We start from the raw sequence: 18,915 nt of genomic DNA, 5'->3' as shown, positions 1-18,915 counted from the left end.
GAGACAAATTTCTTCTTTGTTTTGCTGCCTCACGGCGATGCCTTCTCCGTTTATTTTACTGAATAACTCACTTTCCTTCTAAATAGGGGAATGCCCTAGTGGCCTTTCGAGATATAGGTACTTCTTAGATGATCTTATCCAGGCCCATGGTTTTATTTTTATTTTATTTTTTCTAGCAAAGCTCTTTTAAACTTTTTTTTTTTTTAGTTTTAGAGAGAAGGAGTGACAGAGAGTGAGAGTGTGCACATGAGCTGGGAGAGAGGCAGAGAGAGAATCTTTTTTTTTTTTTTAAGTTTATTTATTTTGAGAGAGAGATAGAGAGGGAGAGGGAGGGAGGGAGGGAGAGAAAGCACAAGCTGAGGAGAGACAGAGAGAGAGGGAGAGAGAGAGAATGCCAAGCAGGCTATGCACTGTCAGCACAGAGCCCAACGTGGGGCTTGAATCCACGAACCGTGAGATCCTGACCTGAGCCAAAGTCAAGATTCGGTCACTTAACTGACTAAGCCACTCAGCCACCCTTAAAAGCAACTGTTTTTAAATTGAGATACTTGTACAGTGATATACAGATGTAGGAAATAATAGAGAGAACTTTTGCACACTTCCCAATTTTCCCCAATGGTAATATTTGCAAAACCATAGTATAATATCACAATCAGAATATTGACATCAACACAAGTTTTATGCTTATTCATTATACATGTCTACATGGGTATACACATATAAATTAGATTCTTCTTTTTTTTTTTAATGTTTATTTATTTACTTTTGAGGGAGAGAGAGATAGAGAGGAAGGGAGGGAGGGAGGCTCTGACAGTGCAGAACCTGATGTGGGGCTCAAACTCATGAACCATGAAATCATGACCTGAGTTGAAATCAAGAGTCAGATGCTCAACCAACTGAGCCACCCAGGAGCCCCACATATAAACTTGATTCTATACAATGTTATCACCTCTGTGTCTACCCCCATAGTCAAGATACAGAACACTTCCAACACCACAGAGATCTCTCATGTTTAAGAACCACACCAACTTTCCCTCCACACCCTCATCTCTGTCTTCTGCTCCTGAAATTATGTTATTTTCAAAATGTTATGTAAATGGAACCATCCAATATATAACCTTTGAGGATTGGCTCTTTTTCTTCACTCAGCCTAATTCATCCAAATTGTTGCCCATATCTATAGTTCCTTCCTTTCTGTGGCTGAGTAGCATTCCATGATGGTACGTATGTATTATAATGTGTTTAACCATTCACATATTTAAGGCTATCTGATGCTGATTCCAGTTTTGGGCTATTATAAACAAAACTGCTATAAGTACTTGTATGCAGGTTTTCGTCCATGAACATGTTTTGATTTCTCTGGGATCAATTCTCAGGAGTATAATTGTTGGGCCATATGGTAGCTGCATTTGTGTTTAGAGAAAATACCAAACTGTTTCTCAGAGTGGTTGTACCATTTTGCCATTTATATTAGCCATTCTTATAGCTATGCAGTGTGACAGAACTTTTTTAAAAAACCCTTATAACATAGTTTTCCTAAGAAAACAAATCTACATTTCCATAATGAAGAAAGACAATTCCAATTGACTTGCTATTTTTCTGCTAACTACCTTTGCCTTTGCATAAACAAGATTCAAATGATATTTGTCTATTTACTTACTTACTTACTTACTTACTTACTTACTTACTTTTAGGTAGGTTCTACAACCTGAACAATGTGGGGCTCAAACTTATGACCCCAAGATCAAGAGGTGCATGCTCCACCTACTGAGCCAGCCAGGTGCCCCCAAGTGACTTTTATTGAAGGGACTTTTCTCTGAGCCAGATGTACTGCAAATGGGGATCCAGACTCAGGAGGTGCTGATATTTTGATGGGTGTGTTGTTTAATCAGATGACCACCATAAATGTATAGAAATGAGAGAGTCTGTCTGTAACTATGAACTTCCTTGTTTGAAATTCTACCAAAGCTTTGTCTGATTGCATTTAAGGGAAACATCATGATTGTAAATTTCACAGAAATTTAAATCTGAAAAATTACTCTCAACCTCTGTTATCATACATCTGGGACAGCACTTAACCACAGGATAGGGAATAAGACAAAAAAAAAATTGTGGACAAATCTACTCTGATTATGGAAGGCCCATCTCCCTCTGTCAACACTTATGTGAAATTGCATAGTTAACAGTTCTTCCTGGTTGAGGCCCAGTTACCCTCAAGCGAAGAAAGCAAACTTGATTTGAATAAGGATGGTTTACACGTGTATTCTTCCTGTAGTCACTTTCTTTTCAATGTCTTATATCAATAATATTTCTTAGATAAATTGGCATCTCTTTCTCCTCCTGTGAAGATAAAACTGAGAGAAAAGTCAATCTTTGTTAAGTATCCATTTTAGCATCCACCTTAACTAAGGAAAAAACGTTTATTTAATATTAGTCTTACTCTCTATTATCCCAAGAACAGTGCCTAATGGTGATAAAGGCCTCAATACATATTTGTTGAATGAATTTTGAATGAACCACGTGGTGAATATTTCAGTGTTTGCTAGTGAGATATTTAAGTGAAGGTTATAGGTGTGGGCTTTGTGGTCAAATACACATGGTCAAGACGGGGTCTTTCCATTCATTAGTTCCATGATCTTTCTGGGATGCAATTTTCTCATCTGTGAATAGTGTTTACTATACAGGGATACTGTGAAGATGGGAAACAATAACACATGGAAATATTTAGCACAGAGCCAGCATAGAGTATGTAGTCAACAACCGTGGCTACAGATGATTATTTACAATACCTGACTGTTAGCCTACCAGAATGTGAGCTCCCAAAAGGCTGGATACATATAAATGGATATAACTTTTCAAAGTTTTGTAATGAAAGCAATTCCTGTTAAATTTCTATCACACTATCAGGTTCTTTCCTAGCCTTAGGCCTAATCATATCACTTTTACACTTAAACATTTTTTTTCTGTCATTTTTGGATAATACTTCATCTATGTACTAGGAAGAAAAGTGAAGGAAACCTGTGGATATAAGCATAAAGAAGGGGAGGAGAGAGGGAAGAAGAGGCAACAGTTGGATATGAGAAAACTCTGGACTTGCTGTAAGAAGATCCAGATGCAAATTCTGCTCCATCTACAGATATGTGTGATTTTCAATAAACCACTCAGTCTCTGGCCTTTTATCCTTATTTGCAAAGTTAAGGAGAAGGTGTCAGGGAAGGGGGTTCGTTAGATGATTTCTAAGTGCATTTTGCTTTTATTACTCTATGTAAGGGCCAGTAAGCCAAACCCTGTTGGCTCTTGGCTCTTCTGTATATCTGTAAGGTAACAATGGCCTTTCCACTTTTAAATGGTTTTTTAGAAAATCAAGAAAGTATGTTGTGACATTTGAAAATCATCTAAAATTGAGTATGTTTTATTCGGACATAGTCATAATCATTTGTTTATGTATTACCTATGGCCAGTTTCATGCCAAGAGGGCAGAATTGAGTAGTTGCCAGAAACCATATGGCCCACAAAACAAGGGATATTTAGTATCTAGTCCTTTTAAGAAAAAGTTTGCTTTTTTCTGCTCTATGCGGATAAGTATACTTGCTTATTTTGGGCTGACCCATCTCTTTTATATGAGGTTTGTACTCATCAGGTATTTTTCAAGATATTATTATATCGCACAATCCCACAAACCGTTCAGCTTTCTGAGAGACTGTTTTGCTAACCATTGGAATCCTGGTGCCTTACACAGTGCTAGCATAGAGCAGGTGCTCAGTATTTGTTGTTGAGTAAGCATTCTAAGACCAGTGCCAAGCTAGTAATTTCAAAACTTGAAAAGGAATTTTTTTATCCAATACAAACTAAGTTGCCTATTTTGGTAATTTCGATTTAAAAAAAAATTTATTTTTAAAAACTTTTTTGCTGACCAAAATTCTCCCTGCAAAAAAAAAAAAAAAAAAAAAAAAAAACAAACCCTACTGAATTTTAGATATCCAGTGAACAGAGAATTTAAAAAAAGATTAGAATCTTTTTTTTCTAAATAAAGCATGTATTAAAAATACTGGTAAAACTGAAATGGCCTCAGCCTTTTACAACTGTGCGCCACGTTTTAAAAATGACGATTACTGGAGTCCAAGGAATGGTTGTCAGAAACATTCTGCGTAACTTAAGCATAGCGGCGAAAAATACAAGCATGTGTGCTGAGCAAAATGATTGTGCAAGGAAAAAAAAAAGTAAAATTTTGCATTCTGTGCAATGTGTCGAACGTGAACGTATTGCACGTTGTGTTGCAGATTTACTACAGCTGAGTCATTTCGGGACACAAGTGTGTTTCCAGGAAAAAACGAGAGGAAGGAACCAGGCTGAGGGGCTTGCCGGGTTCCCCCAGGCACTCCCAGTAGCAGACACCCGTATTGCGCGGCGGGCGACGGCGTGGTCAAAAAGGCGCCGCGGCCCCTTTAAGACTCACAGCACCTTCTCCAAGATACCATCTTGCACCAGGAGTTCACGTAAGCTCTCCACCTACCTTGCTATATCCCTCCTCCTTAGCTGGGTACGGCCTGCCGGCGGGGCGAGCGAGCTTTTTCATTGGCTCTGCGCGCACGGCCCTCTTATTTCTATTGGTTCTTGCGCCCGCCACTTGACGCTATCTCCTGCCCTCCTGAGCCGTCAAGGTAGGTTGAGCGAGGGCTCTTGGGTTAGTTCCTGTTAGGCCCCGGCCGGGGGAGTAGGTTGAAGTCTCCTAAGATGCCCGGTGGGCTGGGGCACCGGGAGCTGTGAAGAGAGGGTGAGGAAGCGGCGAGGGGAGACCCGCGGCAGGCCTGAACAAGACCGGCGGCCGAGCCCGCCTTCCCTGCACCATGCTCATAGAGGATGTGGATGCCCTCAAGTCCTGGCTGGCCAAGTTACTGGAGCCGATGTGAGTGAGCCAGGCTGGGCCAGGACCGGCGAACGTGGGCGTTGGGGGCCCGCGGGGGCGTGGGGGGAGGGGAGGCGGCGTGGGGGAGGGCGGAGCGGAGGGGCCGCGGTCCGGAGGTCCCGGCGACGTCTTCTCTAGTACTATCACCATTGTGGGGGGGGGGGGGCGGGGGCCGGCGCCGCCCGGCCGCCCCGCCGCGGCGCCGCGGCGGCCCCCCCGCCGGGCCGCCCCCCCCCCCAGCAAGGACAGCGAGGGCTTTTTAAATATAAATATTGGGGTGTTGGAAGGGGTAGCAGGAATAGTGAGGGAATTTAAAATTTTACTCTTTGAGAACAGCGGTAGATCGCAAGGCTATCGAGGGATTTTTGAATGTGAATATTAAGGGTGTAGCAGCATGTCGAGGGCTTTATTAACAATATTAGTACGAGGCTAAAAGATCCAGAAGCAGAGTATCGAGGGCCTTTTAAAAACATGAAGACAGAAAGGAATAGTAGGGATACTGAGGGTTTTATAGCGATTATTGATGAGCTCTAAGGGTTCAAGAATTTTGAAGGATTTGAGAAACATGAGGTAGTTGAAAGGGATATGTGAGCATTCAAGTGTTTTTGGGAATTACTGGAAAGCTGTTAAATAGGATAACAAGGATATGAAGGGATTTTAAAATATTATCTGGGAGTTGTTAGTACTAGGAGAACTAATAACTTTTAAATACCATTAAGGGTTAGAAAATACTGAGATTTTAAAGTTTGAGGGTTGAAAGGTCTACCCTGGTATTTAATATTATTGGAGGAGTAGTTGAAAGGGGGTATACCTGCAACATGTAGGGATTTTTAGGTACAGCCATAGGAGCAATAAAAGGGGTAGAAGAAAGACTACGAGTTTTGTAAATACTGTTGAAGGATTGTGAGGGCAACTGAGGATATTGGGGTGTGGGATTATTGTTGACGGGCTGAAGAATCAGAAGGGCTTGTTTTTGAAAAATATTTGGGTAGTATTAGTTATGGAATTACTGGGACACTTAGAGAGCAGAGGTACCAGCTTTTTGTTTTGTTTTGTAACCATTTTAAGAGCTTAGGATTGTGGTGAGTTTATTTGAGATAATGGGATATAGGTAGTTTCTGAAACATCCCAGAGAGGGAAGAGAAGGAATGCTGAAGGGAGAGTTGGAGAGAGATGATATCGAACTCTCTTGGGAAAGAAGGCTTGGCAAGAGAAGGGAAGGGATCATTTCCTGCCCCCTCCTAATTTCTAGTGCTTATTCTCCTGTTAGAGGTGAGGACTTGCTGGTGAAAGAAAAGGGGTAGAGGAAGAGATGGGCAGGCTATAGGATTCATTAGATTAGACCATTTTAGTGGAAACATTGAGTTTTTCTGAAGTGTAAATAAGAGGTAGTTTGGGAGGCGTGGAGGTGTGGTAAAGCTGGGGCTGTTGGGAGACAGCTACTTCCCAGTTTATGTCCTGGTCCTCCTGAGAAATCTTGTTAAATAACTTTGTTGTTGTTTTGCTGCTTTGATTTCTTGGATGTGAACACCTAAGAAGAGAGTCATCTTTAGTCCACTGTGTCAGCCTTATGAAGGTAGGATGGGTGAAGGAGGCAGCATTAGAATTTTGGTGTCTGACGTGTTTTTTACATTCTGAGGAAGAGGAGTATGTGAGAGTACAGGTGTGAATGAAAGTACACTAAGGGCTTCTGGGTTTTATATTAGTGTTGGTCTACTTGAAAGTTTTGTAGAAGAGTATGGGTGTCTTGAGTCTGCTGTCTTTTTCTGCAGTAAAGTTTGGGAGCATAGAGATGGAGATGTATTGTGATGAAGGTAGAACATAAATGAAATAGATTTAGTGAAATTGACCATATATGGAAAAGGCTGAAAAAAAGATCATGTTTAAAAAATTGTTTACCTTCATGTTATTTGACATCAAAAAAAAAAAACCTTGTGTGCGTGTGTGACAGTTTTGGCTCATATAGGCTCTGATTTTGTAGGTAGAGATTCTATAAGAATTACATGTATATGTCTTTGGTAGAAGGTGACTAGTTTTAATTTTACTTTAATGTTAATTGCCTTTTTTATTAGTCCTCCCTAAAATGTTTTATTCTGGGTAGTGGTTTTTGTTTTTGTTTTAAACAATTTTTTTTAACGTTTATTCATTTTTTGAGAGAGAGAGAGTGAGCGGGGGAGGGGCAGAGAGAGAGGGAGACACAGAATCTGAAGCAGGCTCTAGGCTGTGAACTGACAGTACAGAGCTGACGCTGGGCTCCAACTCACAGACTGTGAGTACAGATCATGACTTGGGCTGAAGTCGGTTGCTTAACCGAATGAGGCACCCAGGCGCCCCTGTTTTTGTTTTTGTTTCTTCTTTAATGTGAAAGTTTAGTTTGGGTACAAACTTAAACCTAATCGTGTTTTTTCCCTTGGCTTTTTATACTAATAACTTTATAGGTATTTTGTAATTTTTATGGGTAAAGATTATCTTTGAAAGTGATTATTTTAGTTTCCCCATTTGTTTTTTTTTTTTTTTTTCAACGTTTATTTATTTTGGGGACAGAGAGAGACAGAGCATGAACGGGGGAGGGGCAGAGAGAGAGGGAGACACAGAATCGGAAACAGGCTCCAGGCTCTGAGCCATCAGCCCAGAGCCTGACGCGGGGCTCGAACTCCCGGACCGCGAGATCGTGACCTGGCTGAAGTCGGACGCCTAACCAACTGCTCCACCCAGGCGCCCCCCCATTTGTTTTTACTTACATGTTCAACTGAAAACACCCAAATGCTTTTTTAATTATTAAAATATTGTTACTTTTTTGGGGCTAAAAAGAGCCAAAATCACTACTCAGACTTTCCTAGAAGTACAAATTAAAAAATACTAATTTTTAACTCATAGAAGTATGGTTTCAGATGGAAGCGTTAATAAGAGACAGCAAATGCAAAAAGGAGAGGAATAAATGCAGATATATGTATTTTCATTAGTTGTCGTGGGACTTTTTTTTTAGACATCCTAAAATATAATAAATGATATGCTAAAATGGGTTGTATTTGGTAATTTACTTTTTGCGTATTACAGATTGTAGAAAATTTTCATGGCAGATTGGCATGTTGTTATGACCTAGCGTTTCAGAGCAGTTGTTAGGGTTTCAGATAACGGAGTTGAAGTGGATATGTTGGAATCATACTGTGTCCATGCACATGATCTTCTATTGTGTTTTCTTAGCTTAGTTTATGGTTAAGTAAATTTATAAAAGATTTTAATTTTTAGGGGCTTTTAAGTATGTTGTCTTGCATGTAATGGGGTATTTCTAAACCAAGGCATTTTACATTTAATTATTTCTTATAGACAAATTAGAAATATATACTAGAGCTTATCTGTTACCTTCCACTTCTTTTGTAGATTGGGGACCTATCTTTTACTTTAAAAAATTATTTTTTAACGTTTACTTATTATTGAGAGACAGAGACAGAGCATGAGCATGGGAGGGGCAGAGAGAGGGGGAGACACAGAATCTGAACCAGGCTCCAGGCTGTGAGCTATTAGCCCAGATCATGACGTGAGCCGAAGTTGGACGCTTAACCGACTGAGCCACCCAGGTGCCCCATGTCAATTACTTTTACTAGAGGAAAGACAAAAGGACAGTGCCTGGAAGAAATGACTCCTTAACTGGCTTGGAAAACCTAGTACCATTTTCACTGGCAGTGCAGTCAAGGGAGTGAAACCATCTCAGTCAAGAAATTTATATCTCTTTTCCTACTGCTACATGAACAGACTGAATTCACAAGTCTTGTTTGAGGTCTTTTTTTTTTTTTTCTTTCTAAGTTTATTTATTTATTTTGAGAGAGAGCACGATCTGGAGGTGGGGGTGGGGAGAGAGAGAATCTCAAGCAGGCTCCTTGCTGTCAGCACAGAGCTGGACGCGGGGCTCAATAGCAGAAACTCCTTAACTGAGCTGAAATCAAGAGTTGAACATTCAACTGATTGAGACACCCAGGCGCCCCTTGTTTCAGGTCTTTATCTTTGCTCACTTTCAAAATATCCTAGATGTCAGTCAGAGAGACGATGTAGGGATTATGTACAATTGGGAGATGTCATGGTTTCTATTAGAAATAACATCTCATTTTCAGTAGGTGGGCCCTTTAAGAGTAAAGTCTAATTAAAATCCAAGGGATAAATTAAAAACTGATGAAGTTACAAGTTTAGAAAAAGTTCAGGCAGTAGAGCTTTGCTTGGGATTCTCTCTCTCCCTCTCTCTGTCTCTGCCTTTCCCCTGCTTGTGCTAGTGCTCTCTCAAAAATAAATACATAAAAAAAAAGTTCAGGCAAGCATTTTTCTTTTTAAGAAAATATTTATTTTTTGGGGTGCCTGGGTGTTTCAGTCAGTTAAGTGTTCTACCTGGGCTCAGGTCATGATCTTGTGTGTACAAGTCCCATGCTCAGAGCCTGGAGCCTGCTTCGGATTGTGTCTCCCTTTGTCTCTGTCTCTGTCCTGCTAGTACTCTGTCTCTATGTCTCTAAAGAATAAATAAACATTAAAAAAATTAAAAAATATATTTATTTATTTTGAGAGATAGGTAGAGAGCAAGTGGGGGAGGGGCAGAGAGAGGGGAAGAGAGAAAATCCCAAGCAATCTCCACGTTGCCGGCGCAGAGCCCCCACTCAGGGCTTGAACTCATGAACTCAAATCAAGAGTCAGACACTCAATCCACCGAGCCATCTGGGTACCCCCAGGCAAGCATTTTTTAATAACAAACATGCATTTCTACCTGAAAATGTCTTTATGTATTTATTTTTATTTGAGAGAAAGAGTACAAGCCAGGGAGAGAGAGAATATTAAGCAGGCTCCATGCTCAGTAGGGAGCCAAATGTAGGGCTCCATCCCACAATCCTGGGATCAAGACCTGAGCGGAAATCAAGAGTTGGACACTCAACTGACTTAGCCGCCCAGACACCTCCCCTAAAAGTCTTTAAGTGTTTTAAGTTATTTACATTATATATAATATATATATATAAACATAATTCAAAGCTGTTTGTTTAGCTTACTATAAAAATCTGTCTTGGTATGTGTTTTATTTTTTTCTTTATTTTTATTTTTTAAAGTTTACTTACTTACTGTGAGAGAGAATATCCCAAGCAGGCTCAGTGTGGAGCCTGATGTGGGGCTCGAACTCACAAACCTGTGAGATCATCACCTGAGCCAAAACCAAGAGTCAGATGCTTAACCATCTGAGCCACCCAGGAGTCCCCTTGGTATATGTTTAAAACTTTTTTTCCCAATGTCTGTTTTGAGAAAGAGAGACAGTGAGAGCGGGGGAGGGGCAGAGAGAGAGGGAGAGACAGAATCTGAAGCAGCCTCCAGGCTTTGAGCTGTTAGCACAGAGCCTAACAATGATGCTCGAACTCATGAACTGTGATGTGAGATCATGACCTGAGCCGAAGTTGGACGCTTAACTGACTGAGCCATCCAGGCGCCCTCCTTGGTATATGTTTTAAAATGAGTGATGGGGTTTGTAATACTTTTTTGTACAGTTGCATCTATCTATTGTAGTAAACACCATTATGTGAATCAGGGCATTTAGTTTCTAGTTCTGTATCTATCTCTGATTTACTGTGTGACTTTGGAGAAATTCTTTAAATTTTCTCTAAACAGTCAATAATATTAGCCATCTACCTATCTTTCAAATATGGTATGAATATTAATGTGTAGACTATAAAAAGTGCCTGTGTACCTTAGAATCATTAAATATAAATGTAATTTTGTGGTTTTTGAAATGTTAAAATATGTTAAACTCTTTTTGCAAAAATATTTTACTTAATATTGTTAAGCATTACTGCTACTTACTAGACAGCAGCTAGAGTCTCACTGCGGGCCTGTAGGTAGGACCGGGAATTGGTGAAAGCCGTGACTTTGATGTGTAGCTTCTGTGACTTCAGCCCATAGCAACATCTTTTTTAGTGCACTAGGAGATTGAATATGTTGTCATCTTGGAGTATGATGGAAAAGGCAGCAGTAAGCTTCATAGACAGATCACTGTATTGGTTCAGTGTTCAAGGAGGGAGTATACTTTGAACTCTACAGAGTTTTACATGCCACCTTAGATTTGCAATCCTTATTACATTAAGTTCTGATTAGTAATGTCTTCAGCTGCTCAAATAGGAGGAAAAATCATCACCTAGTAGCTATGACACCTGACCTCTTACATAAATAAACTACTAGGGTGAAATGAGTATTTTGAAGGTATGTTCTTAAAAGATTGAGAAGTTTTGGGGCGCCTGGGTGGCGCAGTCGGTTAAGCGTCCGACTTCAGCCAGGTCACGATCTCGCGGTCCGGGAGTTCGAGCCCCGCGTCAGGCTCTGGGCTGATGGCTCAGAGCCTGGAGCCTGTTTCCGATTCTGTGTCTCCCTCTCTCTCTGCCCCACCCCGTTCATGCTCTGTCTCTCTCTGTCCCAAAAATAAATAAACGTTGAAAAAAAAAATTAAAAAAAAAAAAAAAAAGATTGAGAAGTTCTGATAATGTGCTTAGTGGCCTCAAGGAATTATTCTGCCTCTAAAGTGCTGTCATTGGACTCGTTTAAGGAAACTGACCCTTAACTATTTCACAGAAAAGGACTTATTTTGACCAGAAGACTTCTTGGCAAGTTTCCGCCCCCCCCCAATTTTTTTTAATGTTTTTATTTATTTTTGAGAGAGAGACAGAGCATGAGCAGGGGAGGGGCAGAGAGAGAGAGGGTGATACAGATTCTGAAACAGGCTCTAGGCTCCAAGCTGTCATCACAGAACCTGACGCGAGGCTTGAACTCATGGACCATGAGACCATGACCTGAACAAAGCTGGACACTTAACCAACTGAGCCACCCAGGCACCCTACAAAAAATTTTTGAGTGTTTATTTATTTTTGAGAGAGAGAGAACGAGAGCATGAGTAGGGGAGGGACAGAGATAGAGGGAAAGATACAGACTCCGAAGCAGGCTCCAGGCTCTGAGCTGTCAGTACAGAGCCTGACATGGGACTCGAACCTACGACCCACAACATCATGACCTGAGCTGAAGCCAGACGCTTAACCAACTGAGCCACCCAGGCACCCCTTGGCAAATACACTAAGTTTAAGGACATACTTGTTCTTTTTTTTTTTTTTTAATTTTTTTTTTTTTCAACATTTATTTATTTTTGGGACAGAGAGAGACAGAGCATGAACGGGGGAGGGGCAGAGAGAGAGGGAGACACAGAATCGGAAACAGGCTCCAGGCTCCGAGCCATCAGCCCAGAGCCTGACGTGGGGCTCGAACTCACAGACCGGGAGATCGTGACCTGGCTGAAGTCGGACGCTTATCCGACTGTGCCACCCAGGCGCCCGGGACATACTTGTTCTTATGTCCTTTGGTTTGCCTCCTAAATATGTCTGACTTTTTTCTTGGCCCATTTGCTATAGGCTAGAAGCCAGAAGTTGCTCTTATAGCCCTCTGTTTCCTATCACTGTCTTGTCTCATCCTCTGATAGGGTTATTGCTTACTTTGTTGTGAATCTGTTTTTTAATCATTTGTTATTTTGTACTGTAATTATTTGTTTTCATTTTCAGCCCTTGGCCACTAGACTGCAAGGCAAGGTCTGTCTTCCTTAGATTAGACTAATTCCATTACCAAGCAAGATGCTTGGTACTTAGTAAACATTCAGTAAATGTTTAAATGAATCAGTGTCCTTATATGTATATGTACACATTGGTTGACAATTTTGAAAAGTACTATTTAAAAAATTTTTTTTAAATGTTTATTATTTTTTGAGAGAGAGAGAGAGAGAGAGAGAGAGAGAATGTGCGTGTGGAGGGGAGGGGCAAGGAGAGAGAGAGACAAAATCTGAAGCAGGCTCCAGGCTCCAATCTGTCAGCACAGAGCCCAATGCAGGACTGGAACTCAGGGACTGCAAGATCATGACCTCAGCCAAAGTCAGACGCTTGACTGACTGACTGAGCCACCCAGGTGCCACATATTTTTTTAATAGCCTAATTTTTAGGGTATACTTAGCTGGTGACTATTGATTTGTAAGCCATAGTCTGAATATCAAAACAGTGTTTGCAGCTGACAGGTATATATATATTTTTTTTTTCTCCAAGGTAAATCTAGGTATTTTCTTCCATTCATGAAAGCCTCTAATTAATTAAGGGGAAGATGAAAGCTTTCATTCGAAAAGAAGTAGAAGTGCCATTATTTCTTTTTAATATGTGTTAACAGGTTCTTACAACTTAATGTTATTCATATTAACTCTTTAAAACAATTTTTTTTTAATGTTTATTTTTGAGAGAGAGAGGGAGACAGAGCAGGAGCAGGGGAAGGGCAGAGAGAGAGGGAGCGACACACGGATTTCGGAGCAGGCTGTAGGCTCTGAGCTGTCAGCACAGAGCCCGACGTGGGACTTAAACTCACAAACCATGAGATCATGACCTGAGCTGAAGTTGGATGCTTAACCAGCTGAGCCACCCAGGCGCCCCACATTAACTCTTTTAATAAAGTCAGTTCAAGTTTTACTTCCTTTTCTCTTCTTCTTCTTCTTCTTCTTCTTCTTCTTATTTATTTATTTATTTATTTTTTAATAAAAAGAGATAAGGGAGGGGGCAGAGAGAGAGAGAGAATCCCAAGCAAGCTCAGTCTCCTTGCCTAGCCTGGACTCAGAGGCAGGGCCTGAACTCATGACTGAGAGATTATGACCTGAGCTGAAATCAAGAGTTGGATGCTTAACTAACTGAGCCAGCCAGGTGCCTCAGATTTTATTTTATTTTTAAATATTCATTTATTTTGAGAGAGAGAGAAGAGTGTGTGTACAAGCTGGGGAGGGGCAGAGCAGAGGGAGAGTGAGAGGGAATCCCAAGTAGGCTCCATGACCAGTGCAGAGCCCCACTTGGGCTCGATCTTATGACCATAGTGTGAGATTATGACCTGAGCCAAAAACAAGAGTTGGGACACTCAACTGATGGAGCCACCCAGGCACCCCTAACATTATATTTTTAAGTAATCTCTACACCCAACGTGAGGCTCGAATTTGACAACCCTGAGATCGAGAGTCGCACACTTCACCAACTGAGCCAACCGGGTGCCCCCTTTACTTGTTTTTCCAGTGTTGTTTTATCAACGGAATAATCTGATCACAGATCTCAGGATCAGACATTTTGGTGTTTTATTTAGGTTTTTTTTTTCTTGCTAAGTAAAAATAAAAGCATTATTATAGAAAATATAGAAAGAAAAAATAATAAAATTGTGTGTATTAATTTCTAGTTTCTCTTGTGTGTTTGAACTTCATGTAGCTACAATAAGAATCAAATGTAAAATTAAAAAAAAAACCTAATGTTTACTTATTGGAGGACCTGGGTGGCTCATTTGGTTAAGGGTGCAACTTCAGCTCAGGTCACGATCTCACAGTTCTTGGATTTGAGCCCCACATTGGGCTCTGTGCTGACAACTTAGAGCCTGGAGCCTGCTTCTGTCTCCTTCAGTCTCTGCCCTCCCCCGTTTGTGCTCTCTCTCTCAAAAGTAAACATAAACATCAATGTTTACTTATTTATTTTTGAGATAGGGAGCGAGCAGGGGGAGGGCAGTGAGAGAGAGGGAGACGGAACCCCAAGCAGGCTCTGTTACCTGAGCCAAAACCAAGAGTTGGGTGCTGAACCAACTGGGCCACCCAGGTGCCCCCAAATGTAAAATTTCTTACCTTGATTTCTCCATTTTACCTTACATCAGAAATGTTTTTCATATCTGCGTATTTTTATAACTATCACTTTGGATCCCTTATGTTTCATAAACATTTACAATAAGAATGGGTGGGTACCTGGGTGGCTTAGTCCATTGAACATCCAACTTTGGCTCAGGTCATGATCTCACCGTTCTTGATTTTGAGTCCCTCATCAGACTTTCTGCTGTCAGCAAGGAGGCTGCTTTGGATTCTCTGTACCCCTCTCTGCCCCTCCTGTGCTCTTGCAAGCGCACTCGCTCGCTCTCTTTCTCTGAAAAATAAACAATAAAAAATGTATATTATTTATATAAACATACATAATAAATAAAAATAAAAGTAAACAACAATAAGAATGGGTATCTTGACTTTTTGTTAAAAATAATGCTGTTTTTATATCATGTATATATTTAGATATATATATATATATATTTAGCACTAATTAGGTATAGTGTTCTCTATGTTTGGCTTTATTTCCTGAGGCTAATTTCTCATAACTACAACTACTAGTCAGAGAATATGAATATTTTTAATGGCTGTTGATACACATTAAGACCAGGAGGTTCTTTCCCCTATGGCTTAGTAACTTATTCATTGTCTCACTTCTGAAACAAATATCACACTAAGGTATAACTTAAACTTGGGCCCTTCTTATTCAGGAACATGTAGATTTTTCTGAAAGTGGAAGAGGTTTAAATAGTGTTGGTTTTTTCCTTAAAAAAAAAAAAAATTAGACTTCTCTAACTTTTAAGTAGTGTTTCTTGGCTAGGGCCTAAGGCAAGCAAAGACCTTTATTCTTTGGTCTTGGGGTTGGACATATGTCTGAGATCTGTAAAGCTGATATGCCACCAAAGCAGATGGGTCATAAACTTGTAGTGGAGGTTTATTCATTATTCATTTATTTATTAATTATTATTTATTATTATTTATTAATTATTAATTAATTTATTTATTATTAAGGAGGAAAGGACAAATTTGAGGATTTTACAGATATTTTTAGGGCAGTATTTCTGTTAACTTCCCCTGATGAAAATTCATTATAGTTGATTTTTTAAAATAAAAGATAATTGAAACATGTTCTTAGAATATTATTATGCAAGATGTAAATTTTAAGGAGTCCTCATGTTTCTAATTTCCATTAAACTTAAGGAAATTTATTTTGTTCTTGATTTTAACTGGAAGGTAACTATTGGTCGAGACTTCAGATACATTAATTTGTCATGCAGATTTACAGTAGTAAAGCATATGCTATAAAATATGCTATAAAATAATTTTACTCCCTGGAATTGCAACTGAGTTTTACTTCCACAAGTATGCTTTCTGCCTGATCTTAGGTGGATTCCTTAATTTGTCTTTACATATTTACAAATTTAGATATCTATAAAATGAATACTAATTCATTGTGCTGTTAAGGCCTTTTAAAGACTATAGTAGAATAGTAATTCAGATGGGTATCATTATGTTTTCTAATCTTTCTTACAATAGAAGCCTCTTTCTGTCTAGAAATGTGTGTATGTAACACAGCCATGGATCCAAGATTTTAAAATCTTTTTTATTCTGAAACATGCTTGTCCCTATAGTTAAGGAGAAATTGGTTTCCATAAGCTTTGGTTACAAATAAATAGCTAAAAGATTTAAAATACTCTGGAATAAGAGAATAAGCAGTGGTCCTGCATTTGTCTCATAAATTACCAAGAATCTTAGTCATGCCCCGATTTTTGGGACGCGGTTTTGGAAGTCTTGTTGGTGTCAAAGCTACTACAGTATTGTATTTGTTAACTTCTAAAGATTATATAGTAAGAAGTGATAAAAGACTATATAAGAACAGTCATAAAGGTACAGAAAATTACAGCATAAAACTCTCCGGTGTATTTAAGTGTCACCATTCACTTGGTGTGACTTGATTATTTCAGACTGGTAATTTCCGTCATAGTACTTGATGGGTACATATTAGGAGCTGTTCAATTTAAATGGTCCCATTCCTTTGGTTGTAAACATGCTTTTGAATTGGGTACAGAATTCTAACTCTCAGTTCTTAACAATCAGTTGTTTACTCATGTTGCACAAATACTTAAAATCTGTGATCACTCTCTTGGTGTCTAGTTTTTTCCTGATCTTTTACCTTCTTGTAATTATTCATCTTGTGTTTTCACATCATCCTCTCATCATGTGTTTTATCAGAAGCAACCTAACTCCGCAGTTGTTTTTTCAGAGTCTGTATACTAAATACATGTATAAGATATGCGGGATTGGGGAACCTGGGTGGCTTAGTTGGTTAAGTGTCCACCTCTTGATTTTGGCTCATGTCATGATCTCAACCATTTGCGAGTTGGAGCCCTGAATGGGGCTTGGCGCTGACGGTGCAGAGCTTGCTTGGGGTTGATTCTCTCTCCCTCTCTTTCCACCCCTCCTCCCATCTCACTCTCTCTCAAAATAAGTAAACCTAAAAAGAAATAGTTCGTTTAACACCTCTTCAGTAATGTGAATGTTTTGCCTGCTTCTCACTAGAAATGGCATATCCTTACCAACTTTCTACCTGTTAGGTCATGAGACTCCTTAAAGCTTCTTATAACAGGAGAAAAAACAACATTGCCTCTTTCTACCATTTGTACGTATTTTTAAAAATTCTTGTCCTTTCTATGTTTAGAATATCTTCCTTATCCACGATCTGAACTTTCTAAGTCAAGGTAGAGATGTGATATTTTTTTTTAATCTTCTCCCCTCCATTTGAATGTTGTTGAGAACTGATTGATCAAATACCTTATCTTACTATTCTCAGGAGTGAAGTGTTTATGGATTAGCCAAGGTGAGCATGGTCTGTGTAACATTTTTGAAGGTGCAAATGCTATATATTCATTTTATTATTTATTTATTATTGCTGTTTTTTAGGTTGGGTAATTGACATACAATGTTATATTACTTCTAGGTATACAATATAGTGATCTGATTTATACATTATGAAGTGCTCACCACAATCAGTCGAGTTACAATCTGTCACCATACAAAGTTATTAAAATGTTATTGACTATATTCCTTATGCTATACATTATATCCCCTATGTCTTATTTATTTAAAACTGAAAGATTACAACTCTTAATCCCCTTCACCTATTTCACCCGTCCCCTCCAACTGCCCTTCTCTCTGACAACCATCAGTTTGTTTCCTGTATCTGTGAGTCTGTTTCTGCTTTGTTTTATGTTTTAGATTCCACATGTAAGTGAAATCTTACTGTGTTTGTCTTCCTCTGACTTACTGCCCTCAACATACACTTTCTAGGCCCATCCATGTTGTTGGCAAATGGCAAGATTTCATTCTTTTTTTTTTATGGCTGAGTGATAATACATTGTATGTATACGACGTCATCTTTATCTTCTTTATCCATTCTTCTGACAATGGACATTTAGGTTGCTTCTATATCTTCTTAGCTGTTGTAAATTATGCCATGATGAACATAGGGGTGCATATGACTTTCCAAATTAGTGTTTTCATTTTCTTTTTTTTTAATTAAATTTTTTTTAATGTTTATTTATTTTTGAGAGAAAGAGCATGAGCAGGGGAGGGGCACAGAGAGAGGGAGACACAGAATCCTAAGCAGGCTCCATGCTCCCAGCTGTCAGCACAGAGCCCAACGCGGGGCTCGAACCCACAGACTGTTAGGTCATTACCTGAACTGAAGTTGGGCGCTTAACCAGACTGAGACACCCAGGTGCCCCCAGACTTTTTTTTTTCTGATTTTGATCTGTATATCCATTTTAGAATTTAGCAATTGGATTTATCCAGGTAGTCTATTAATAATTCTCTAAAATGTAATTTACATTTTTTACTTAAGAAAAATCCTGGCTTTCTTTTAAATTGCATATTTTTATTAATATATAGCTCATCATCGTGGACACTTATATTCTTTCCCAGTGCACTTTGACCCTTATCCATAATTATTTTTTTATTAGCTCTGAGTTTCGTAAAATTGACATTGAAACTTGCTCTCTTAGATTTGGTGCATAAATGTGCGGGTGTTTAAAGAAATAGCCTTTCCCACAGCAGTATTGGCAGTGAAAAAAATTCTATTTTATTGAATTATGAACTTTAAAAATATAGAAGGAAGTGCTTGGCTTTTCTTTTTGTAAAATTTTTTTTATTTACTTAAAAAATATATTTTTCCCATTTATGTATATATTTACAACACAAAAACTTTCATTTCCTATAGTGTAGATAAAATGTTAGGTCTGGAGAGTACTACATGTTGGCAACTCAGGGAACATGTACTGCCCTGGCAGACGAGATGATTTTGAATGTCAAAAGACAAGTTACTACT

General features: G+C 39.2%; 1 protein-coding gene across 4 annotated transcripts in view; it reads left to right on the top strand.

Moving 5' to 3' along the window:
• The first annotated feature begins 4,658 nt into the window (after positions 1 to 4,658).
• RBM27 (RNA binding motif protein 27) overlaps positions 4,659 to 18,915 on the top strand; it is a 75,140-nt gene continuing 60,883 nt past the window's right edge. For 3 of the 4 annotated variants that reach the window (XM_040453663.1, XM_040453646.1, XM_040453653.1), the window contains exon 1: positions 4,659 to 4,906. In XM_040453663.1, coding sequence (XP_040309597.1) covers positions 4,848 to 4,906 — 59 coding nt within the window. In that variant the 5' untranslated portion in view covers positions 4,659 to 4,847. The remainder of the gene's footprint in view (positions 4,907 to 18,915) is intronic. The other variant, XM_040453638.1, reaches the window with a different exon arrangement.

This window comes from Herpailurus yagouaroundi, unplaced genomic scaffold, assembly GCF_014898765.1.
Source record: "Herpailurus yagouaroundi ecotype Mexico unplaced genomic scaffold, PumYag 29, whole genome shotgun sequence".
NCBI lineage: Eukaryota > Metazoa > Chordata > Mammalia > Carnivora > Felidae > Herpailurus > Herpailurus yagouaroundi.
Note: the sequence above shows the minus strand (reverse complement) of the source record. Positions and strands in the feature narration are given on the sequence as shown.